The sequence below is a fragment of the Lygodium microphyllum genome, chromosome 8 (genome assembly GCF_053477565.2).
Source record: "Lygodium microphyllum isolate KBCC chromosome 8, Lygodium_microphyllum_v1.1.10, whole genome shotgun sequence".
Taxonomy (NCBI): Eukaryota; Viridiplantae; Streptophyta; class Polypodiopsida; order Schizaeales; family Lygodiaceae; genus Lygodium; species Lygodium microphyllum.
The window spans coordinates 911,732-922,661 of record NC_141142.1 but is presented as its reverse complement, the minus strand read 5'-3'; the positions used below and the strand labels follow the sequence as shown (position 1 = coordinate 922,661).

General features: G+C 43.4%; 1 protein-coding gene across 3 annotated transcripts in view; it reads left to right on the top strand.

The window, feature by feature from the left end:
- The first annotated feature begins 1,581 nt into the window (after window positions 1-1,581).
- LOC148031885 (pentatricopeptide repeat-containing protein At2g03380, mitochondrial-like) overlaps window positions 1,582-10,930 on the top strand; it is a 31,062-nt gene continuing 21,713 nt past the window's right edge. For 2 of the 3 annotated variants that reach the window (XR_015691537.1, XR_015691538.1), the window contains exons 1-2: window positions 1,582-1,808; window positions 1,890-4,733. Coding sequence is in view for 1 of the 3 variants with exons in the window: in XM_087682452.1 (XP_087538578.1) it covers window positions 1,746-1,808; window positions 1,890-3,665 (1,839 nt within the window). In the remaining 2 variants the exon portion in view is untranslated. Of the gene's footprint in view, window positions 1,809-1,889; window positions 5,118-10,930 lie in introns of those variants that run through there. The other variant, XM_087682452.1, reaches the window with a different exon arrangement.

Below are 10,930 nucleotides of genomic sequence, written 5' to 3'. Positions count from 1 at the left end.
TTGTTAAGCTTGTAAACCACAATATGTGAGTAGAACATAATGATTACATCACCACATGATCATGAAAAATACATGAGTTATCCACAACTTTTGATAATGAAGCCAATCTTAGTAAGAGCAAAAACTGATAGTAAGTTCTTTTTAATCTTTGGCACATACAAACCATCTTATATTATGGAAGTATTGCTTTTAATAGTATTCATTAGCACAATCTTACCAACTTCTTTATATTGATAAGAGGAGTTATTGGTGCATGTGATAGAATGCTACCCTTAGGACACAACAAAGAGAAGTGAACAAAGCGTGTGGAGTAATATGCTTAGTGGGACCATTGTCAAAGTACCGCACATCTAAATCCACAATAAACATGTAAGAATCATTTAGAAAAGGATCATAGCTATATCATGCATCAAATGCCCACTCTTTATCCTATATACAATATTTGTAGATTTTGAATTAGAAGGAGCAGTATTTGTGATAGTAGTACTATCCTCTTTCTTCTTAGCCTCAACCTTCTTTGTCGGAACAATATTTGTAGATTTTGGCTTACTAGTAGAAAACAAACTTTTCCTTTACTTTTCTGATTAGACATAAAAGCTTGGTCTATAATACACATAATTGACTTGCTTTTAGATATATTTTCTTACAAGAAAACAAAAATCAACTCCTTAAATGACAAAGCATCGGGACTTCCCTTTCACTACACTTGATGCGAAAGTTGCTTGCATGGAGAAAAAGTTGCATAAACCCAAATTGTGTTACATAACATAAGATGAAGAAAGTTGTAAAAGGACTTACTTGCAAAAAAGAATACTACCAAAGGTTTTGCACAAAAGGATGGAGATATTGGCAATGATGCAAACGGAGCAAAAAAAAAAAAAAAAGAATAAAAAATCTTGTCACAATTATAGGAGATGAAGCGGAAGGTGTGTTGACAACTCTGCCTAAGAGGTCAAATTTGCTTTAATACTAAATGTTGGATTTAGAGTTGTAGGAATATATACACACAACTTAGAGAAGAGGATATCTATGAGGCTAAGTTTGCCCTAGGATGAATGGGTATATATACAAGGTTGGGGGAAGAAAACCTCCTATTTAGAGAAAAGGGTGCCATGATGTTCCTAAGCGTGCTCACATACATTGCTACCAAAGTGTAGCAATAGAAGATGAAGGTGGCAATTTGGTGGTATAATTAGTGTCTTTTGCCATCATCTTGCCTATATTGTGGGAATTGAGCTTCAAAATTGTGATGTTTACTATTGTGTAGTAATTGAGTTTTTAGAGGTAGTTGACTAGAAACTCCCAATTAAAATTGCTAACCTTTTGGAGAGACATTTCACATTTGAGGAGTTGGAGTTTATAGTTCGTAGTATGAGAAAGGGGAAAGCACCTTGCCTTGATGGTACAGAAATAGAATTCTTTAGTAACTTTTGGAAAGTTTGTAGAGGGGATAGTTACAAGTTCTTGAGTGAGGCTAGGAGTTACTAGTGTGATGCCTTAGATTGTTAATGATGGAGTCATTAAACTTATTCCCAAAAACATAGAGAGAGAGAAGCTCTCACATTAGTGCTCTCTCACAATGCTTAATATGCCCTCCAAAATCATAGCTAAGGTCCTTGCTTCCCCCATTAAATATGTCGTGTTTCTACGATGCATGCTAGTCTCTAGACACAGAAGAAAAAAATAAGAAGCAGAAGAAGAAAAAGAAGAAAGGAAGTCACCTGCATTTCTCGAGAGAGCATGACATGCAGAGACCGGGACTTCCTGTAGAAGGAGCACTTCCGAGATTCGTCAATTGGAGCAGCAAGGTAAGGCACCGGAATGTGTTAGAAATTCGTATAGCGATGTCATTCCTTAGAAAGTAAGCACTTCGGACGTTGCCATCACAGAGGGGCCCCGAGCTCAGGTCTCCCGACATCTGGAACAAACAATCAAGGGAGCTTTCATGGGTGGATGATTTGCATAATGATCCGCCTTGGCTGCGAGACGAATTGAGAGAGAGAAGCCTAGTTAAACCTGGAGAGCGCTGTACCGTACGGAAGGTGCACCAGAGCCGTGCTTCCATTTTGGATTTGATAAAGGTTTGTGGTAAACACAAGGACCTATGCAAAGGCAGCAGGATACATGCTGATATTCTCGAGACAGGGTTGCATAACAAGGACATTTCTATAGGTACGGCCTTGATCCGAATGTATGCCAAGTGTGGCGTACTTGCAAAAGCACAAGAAGTGTTTGATGAGCTTCCCGCACGAGATGCAGTCTCTTGGACTGCATTGATTGCTGGATATGCCCAGCATAGGCTTGGTGAGGAAGCGTTGAACTGCTTTGGGCGGATGCGAGATGAAGGAGTCTTGCCAGATGCAATCACCTTTGCGTGCATTTTGAATGCGTGTGGTAGCATAGGAGCAATTGAGATGGGTGAACAGATACACAATGAGGTCCGCAGCCTGGGGTTATTAGAAAAACATGATCATGTGCTTGGCACTGCATTGGTGGACATGTATGCCAAGTGTGGTGCCCTTGCCAGAGCGCAAGAAGTGTTTGATGGGCTTCCAGTGCACGATCCGGTTTCTTTTACTGCCCTGATTGCGGGATATGCCCAGCATGGGCACAGTAGTGAAGCTTTGAATTGTTTTAACCGGATGCGAGACGAAGGTGTCCAGCCAAACACAATCACTTTTGGCTGCATTTTGAAAGCTTGCAGCACTGTTGGAGCAACTGAAAAGGGCAAAGAGATACATGCTGAGCTCTGCAGGCTGGGGTTATTGGAAAAATATGATATTGTGCTAGGCACTGCATTGGTGGACATGTATGCTAAGTGTGGTGTGCTTGCCAAGGCGCAGCAAGTGTTTGATGAGCTTCCAGTACGGGATGCAGTGGCTTGGACTGCATTGATTGCTGGGTATTGCCAGCATGGGCAGGATGATGAAGCTCTGAACTGCTATGGTCGGATGCGAGAGGAGAGTGTTCCTCCAAACCCAATCACCTTTGCTTGTGTTCTGAAAGCTTGCGGTAGCGTAGGAGCGACCAAGAAGGGTGAAGAAATACATGCTGAGGTCTGCAGGCTGGGGTTATTGGAAAATCATGATATTGTGCTAGGCACTGCATTGGTCGACATGTACGTCAAATGTGGTGCGCTTGCCAAAGCACAAGAAGTGTTTGATGGGCTTCCAGTACACAATGCAGTCTCTTGGAATGCATTGATGGCTGGATATGCTCGGCTTGGTAAAGCTAAAAGAGTCTTTAACTTATTCAACAAAATGAGAGGAGGATGTGTAGAGCCAGATGGTGTCACCTTCATTGTTTTGCTTACTGCTTGCAGTCATGCATGCCTAGTGGAGGAGGGGCAAATGTACTTTGATATCATGAGCACTGTCTATTGCATCCTCCCAACTTCAGAACACTACACTTGCATGGTTGATCTTTTCAGCCGTGCAGGGCACTTTGATAAAGCAATAAGAGTGATTGAGAAGATACCAGACTCTGAATTGTGGTCAACTTTCTTGGGAGCTTGTCAAAAATCGGTAAATGTGGAGCTTGGGAGATGGGCCTTTGAGCATGCCATAAAGTTGGATGATAAGTCTGCCGCAGCATATATCTGTATAAGTAATATATATGCAGCTGCTGCTGGCATGGAAGAAGAAGTGGGCCATGGTGAGCCTTGAGATTGAAAATTGGAGACTGGATAACACCAGGATGTTGTCTGTGGACTGTTGTAGGGAGAGATGTAGAGCCCTAAACTGTGGCGATAAGAACCATCCCAAGAGCTATTGTATGTCAGAAAAAATAATGAGACATTGGTCAAAGGTGATGGCTGGAAGGGTATTCCCCACATTTGCATTGGGTTTTTCAAGCCATTTGGAAAAGGAGATGTACTATATGGCTGAATTTGAGAAGGTGTTCATTGCATGCACTCTCTTTATAACACCCTAAGGTACACTATACATTCATAGGTGTGGAAAGAAGTTGGCCATTCCATGTGCTCTCATTGCACCTGAAGGTACACCTCTACATGGCTTTTGTGGGATAAGAGCCATTGTCTCTTGGTAAAATAACAGGATATTGGCTAATGGTCATGGCTGCAATGGTATTCCCCCACATTTGCATTTATTCTCTTAGGCCAATTCGAAAAGATGTGCTATATGGGCATTGTGAGAAGGCATTGTTTGCATGCATTCTTATTATTGCTCCAGATCAACACTTGTGCAATAATGAAAAATGGCAAGTGTAATGCATGTGACACAAGGTACTGCAATTGCACAACTATTTTTCTAGACAAGCAAAGCAATTGCAGATCAACACTTGGGCAAAGGAAAAAAAGGGCAACAGAAATACAGGAGCCTGGAATACTCACCCTGTGCCCAAAAAACCAAAAAAAAAAACATGGTGTAGCAATGACACAACTCTCTTTCTATCACAAAGGTTGTGGCTAGGTTACTAGAACAAGCAAAGCAGCCCAGTCAAGGATGAAAATTGCACATCACACTTGTGCAAGCAAAAAAGGCAGCAGTCAAAGATATATACCTCCCTCCTCTTCAAGGCAAAACGAGAAGGATAGAAAATCCTGCACAATGTAGTTCCCATCTGCCATGCAACTGCAGAAAAGCTGAAAAAGGAACATTGCTGAGCTCATTGGCAAAACCTATATCCTAGATTCTCCCACAATTATTGATGCAGAGGTCCATGCTGTATATCTTGTTCTTCTCTTGGGCTTCTGAAGCCAAAATGATTCTGTAAGTGTTTGTCTCTCTTTCATCTCTTCCTTGGTTTTTGTTTCATTTCAGTTTCTGATTTGCAAACTCTGTAGTCCACATAGCATGAAGGATGGCGATAAGGATGCGGTTGGGTTCATGTACCCACATGCTTTATGGGCTGCTGACAATCAAATTTTGAATCTGATTTCATGTATGAAAAGGGGAGGGAATAAAGGCAAATTAAAAAAATAAAATCCAGGCAAAAGATTTTTTGAAAATAAATTAGAATAAGTCTATCTTAGATATCCCTCACAAGGATTCAACTCCAATTTGATGACCAATTCGACTCACCTTGTTCTTGTCTTCATTTGGGAATTATTAGTCTTCGTCATTGTTCCCTCGTGCACATCACTGGGTGTAATATAATGAATGGTAGTGGCTTGAAAGGTATCTAGTAGCACCTAAAATCATGGTGCATGAATGGGGGTTGCGGAGATTCAAGTTGTGGGACTACTAATGGGGCCAAGGATTGTAGTTGACCGGAGTGTAGCACAATTCATTGTTGGGCATCCTTTTCTCCCTTGTATGTCATAATTACTATTGTGATGGGAAAGTTTTTTAGGCAAGCACGCATAATTATAGGCAAACATTGGCATTTTCGAAATGAGCAATCATAGATGTAGACAAGGAATGGTAGTTTTAGCTAAACATAGTGTCAGTAGTAGAGTAGGTTTGTTCACACACACACACACACACACACACACACACAGAGTGGGTGTTGGTTAAGTTGAATGCGTGGTGACCAGAAGGTTCTTAGGTCCAACTCCTACATTTTGCACAATCATTTTGTACAAGTGTAGAAAAAAAAGGGAGATTTGAACTTGGGTTAGTGAGTTAATAAAATAAGTTGCTTACCATTAGGGTAGCTACACTCGACTACGAGAGAGAGAAAGTTTCACAAGGACGTAAAATTTTGATACTTTTCTTAGTATTTGATTAAGAGTTAATCAAATGTGCAAATGTGACTTACACATGTGATATGCGAGTTAGTTATTTCACAATGTGAGGCCGTGGATCTTGAGATGTTGTGGGTGTCAAAGGAAAAAGTTATAATAAGTTGTTTTTAACAAGTACTTGGTGGTATTTGGTGTCAAAAATTGGCATATATCACTTAATTAGCCTTAAGTGTCAGTGGTGACACTAGGAATCGAGCACGAATTAATTAATTAATGCCAACCCAAGGGCTAATGAGTGCTCAAAGAGTCAATAATAGTTGGGTTGATAAATTGGTCTAGCCAATTTAACTTTTGACTGACATGATTATTTTTCTAAGCATATAATAATTATTAAAATAATTTAGAATTAATAGTGCCAAAAATTGTATTAGAAATATTATTGGATTGATAAATTGGTCTTGCCAATTTAACTTTTGACTGATATGATTATTTTTCTAAGCATATAATAATTATTAAAATAATTCAAAATTAATAATGCCGAAAATTGGATTAGAAAGACTGCCACTTGGTAGAACTTGCCCGTGCAAGTGGGTAGGTGCTAGTGGGAGGTTGGGAGAGAGAGAATACAGCCATTCTGGAGGTGGAACAATAGGAGAGGAGGCTGTTAGAGCCATAACCAACCAACGCCATGGCACTGTTGACGTGGCTGTGTCTAAGAAATGACTCTTAACACCCCCTCTCAGATCTTGGACAAGGCAACAAACGAAGGGATTTGGAGTGTCGGTGAAGTAAAGCTTGGGGAAGTGCCTTCGCAAACAAATCTGCAAGATTGTTTTCGGTCTTACAGTATTCCACATCGATGGTCTCATCCAGAAGCTTCTTCTCGATGAAGTGATATTGGATCTCTATGTGCTTTGTCCAAGCATGGAATACAGGATTCTGTGCCAAGGGAATGTAACTCTAATTGTTGCATCGCAAAATAGTAGGACGAGTTTGGGGGCAACCAAGCTCCTCCAACAACTATCGAAGCCACACAGTCTCACATGTGGTAGAAGATGCAGTTCGATACTCTGCCTCAGTCGAAGATAGGGGTATTGTGGGGGTTGCTTCTTGCTACTTCAAGAGATAGCACTAGCACCCAAGGTAAAACAATAACCTGTAGTAGACCGCGTATAATCCACGTCGCCAGCCCAATCCGAATCACTCCACCCTGCAAGAACAAGATCAAAAGCACATGTACTTGCTGGATAGGAAATCCCAAGGTCGGAGGACCCCCTCAGAAACCGAAGTATTCTCTGAGCAGCTTGCCAATGCACCTGCTCAGGTGCACTCATGAACCCAACCAAGAGACCTACAACAAAACATAGATCAACCCGTGTGTTGAGGAGCCAAATCAATGATCCAATCAGCTAACGGTAGTGGGTAGCATATGCCAAAGGAGAAACTGCGTGTGAAGTGGCTTTCTTGCTTGGATCCATAGGAGTAGAAATGGACCGACAATCCTTCATTTCAAAAGTCACCAAGAGCTCTTGTACATATCTCTGCTGAGAGATGAAAATCCCCCTTTGAGACTGATAAATCTTGTGGCCCAAGAAGAAATGGAGAAGTCCTAAATCCATCATCTCGAACTTTTGATGTAGGGCTGCCTTTGTCTCTTCGACCTTTTGGGCATGATCGCGTGTAACAATCAAGTCATCAACATACAAAACAAACAACACACGAACACCATCAGAAGTGTGCACATAAAGCTGCGGATCGGCCCTAGAGCACTGATATCCCAACTTGGCCTGGAGAAACGAATCAATCTTCTCGTTCCAAGCACGTGGAGCCTGCATCAGGCCATACAAGGCTGCCTTCAACCTGTAAACCTTTCCATCTGAGGAACCAAAGCCAAGAGGCTACTCTATATAGATCTCCTCCTTCAAATCACCATTTAAGAAGGTCGACTTCATATCCAATTGAAAGACAGGCCATCTCCTATGACTAGCCAAGGCAAGAACAACACGAATAGTTGCCATGCAAGCGGTAGGGGCAAAAGTATCATGGAAATCAACACCTGGGCGTTGTGCAAAACCTTTAGCAACAAGGCAAGCCTTGTGCTTGTCCAAAGAGCCATCACTATGGTACTTGGTCTTGAAGTCCCATTTGACACCAATCACCTTCTTATGAGAGGGGCAAGGCACAAGGTACCAAGTGCCATTCCACTCAATAGCCTCCAACTCGACTTCCATCGCTTTCCGCCAATGATCAGACTGTAAAGCCTCCTTCAGTGATGTAGGTTCTCTATCCTGCATAACATGGGACATCAAACAGTAGTCAGAGCAAACAAGCTTCATAGTATGTGCCTGGTGCGACCGTGACCTTTGCGGTCTGTGGTTGCCACTCCTCAGGGACCCCCTCAATCCCTGAATCTTGGAGCATGTCATCGGCCCTGTTAGAAGATAGGCATCGGAACCCACTATAAGCAAGGGAGTATGAGGGCAAATGGGTGTGAATAGTCCTAGGGGCAGGGGAAACCCTAACCCTAGCCTGGCAGAGGCTATATAAAAAGCCTATGGGTCACTATCAAGAGTGAGATAGAGTGTACCCAAGTTGTACCTTGAGCAACTTATTAAACAAGAACTTGTTATTGTAGTTGAGCCTCTTTCTCCCTCTTGTGCACACATTCCAATGCTGCAACTCTGCTTTCTAACATGGTATCAGAGCCTTCTTGATGTCAGAAGTGGAGCAGCGGTGGAAGCATAAACATGTGCTGAAATAAACTGCTGAAACACAAGACAAAAAGAGAAAAGAAAGAACACGATACAGATGAGAACTCAGATGTATGCACGGGAAATGGAATCCATATATCTGAACACGAGACAATCGCATACAACAGTGAGTCACTGGCTGCGTGGGCACTGGCACTGGCTCCTCTCTCCACAGAGTCTGCAGATGGTGAAGATGAAGTGACTGACTGAGGAGGAGCCACTGAGTATAAATAGGCTGAAAAAGTGGGGAGCAATAATGCTGGTCGGATAGCATTAAAGCTGGCCGACTGGTGCATAAAATGCCCCAATGGCATAAAATGCCATACCAGAAAAATACCTAATAAAAATGCCCAGCCCAGATAAAGCTCAGACTCACACATGAGCTGACAAATACTCTGCTAACACCCTCTCTCAGATCATGGGTGATCTGATACAATATAATAGTACAATGAAAAGGGATCAGAAACTATACAACATAGAACCACCGAGTAGAACCATGGATACCCAAGCAGTGGGTGATCAAGCCACCACCAAGGTGCCTCGGAGAAAACCTAATGTCGATGTCGATCGTACCAAACACCTGAAAATAGAGAAGATCATAGCATGTCTCTGTGTCCATCACCAATATCTCGCAGGAGCATACAAGACCATCCTGTCAAAAATGCCTCTGAACATAGGTGACCATGGATTCCCCGCCTTTGACCAGACCGCCAAAGTGTCCCCTCATGTGAGCGCCAAACGAAAGCCTCCCGCTCTCTGTCAGATAACCAGCTCAGCATGAATCTGGATGTCAATCCCAGCTCCAGGATTTGATTCCGCCAGACTGAAGTCGATGCGTCAGGGACGTCCCTCTCTGGAACCTGTGCACCTGTATAAAAATATAGATGAGGCGCGGCTGCCCCATCTGAACACCCGCTCACACTCCCTCTCTGGCACAAGAGAGTCGTGAGGGATGACCTCATCACCACCACTAGAAAGCAGTCGAGGAAGGGGCCACCAAGCCCTTCCTGCGATCCAAAGAAGAGGATCCCTTCCGCGCCTTGGACTTCACCTTGGTCGGAGGATCGGAGTCGGAGTCTGATGAAGGAGAGGACTCATCGGTAGAGTCAGCATCCCGCTTCGTCTTCTGTTCCTTCTCCTTGGAAGCCGCTAACTTCTTGCAGTCCTTCCGCAAATGTCCCTTCTTGCCACAGTGGTAACACTGGGCCTTCGACTTCTTCTTCCCGTCACCCCTCTCTGAAGCTACATAAGCCTCACCTCCATAATGTGCCGGAAGCCGCCCCTGTAATCTCAAGGATGCCTCATGCTCAAGAAGCATCGAGGTCATATGTGTAAAACTGACAGGAGTCGATGATGTCTGCGCCCGCAAAGCATTGGCCACTCCATCAAACTCCGGGGGGAGCTTGTAGAGGACCGTCCTGACAAGATGCACCTCGGGAAGAGCAGATTGCATGTGCCGAAGCTGGTCCTGTACCTGCGTAACACGAAGAAGAAAAGACTGAATAGTATCTTTCGGCTCAAACTTCATCTGCTGGAGCTGGCCATAAAGTGTGACGGCCCGCATGGTGGAAGGTGCCTCGTACATCTGCTGCAACTTCTGCCATACTTCAGGAGAGGTCCTATAGGAGGTAACCGCCGGTAAGACCGCTTTAGAAATACACCGAAGCAACGCCGAGTAAGCACGGGCATCGTCCGAGTCCCATGTGAGCACCGCTTCCTCATGGTTGTCCTCATCAAAGTCTTCAGGAAGAGGAAAAGGATGGAGAGATCGAGCAATAGCTCCACAGACGATGTACCATAGCCGCTTCTGCACAAACCAAGCTTTCATGGCAGCACTCCATGTGAGATAATCAAGTCCATGTAACTTATCATCAGTGGAAGTGCACGGAGGAGCCATATGGAGAGGATAAGAAAAGTAGAGAAGAGATGGAATTTAGAGAGGAAACACAGCCAAAACACAAGCACAGACTACAGAAAAAGAGAGTTCACATGCAATAGAACCCAAAATCTGATCAATAGAAGACAAAATCTGCTGCAGAAAGTCAAAAAATCAGTCAAAAACTGCCAAAAACAGAGAAAACGACCTGAAGTAACAGTCATCCAGCCACGAGAGATGCTGAATCAGCAAAATGCAGGCTGTAAACTGGAAAAAAAACAGGTAGAAAACTGTCGCCAGCAGCTGCAGATGAAAAACGCAGGCAGCAGAGGGTGCGGAGGCAGCAGGCGATGGCAAAACTGCAAAAAACGCAGGCTGAAAACAGCCCCAAAACAGGTCGCCTGGCTGCGACAGCAGTCGTCTGATCAGCAGGGGTACAAAACAGTCCTGAAATCAGCAAGAAAACACAGCAGAAACACAAATCCTGAAAACTGATACCATGTCAGAAGTGGAGCAGCGGTGGAAGCATAAACATGTGCTGAAATAAACTGCTGAAACACAAGACAAAAAGAGAAAAGAAAGAACACGATACAGATGAGAACTCAGATGTATGCACGGGAAATGGAATCCATATATCTGAACACGAGACAGTCG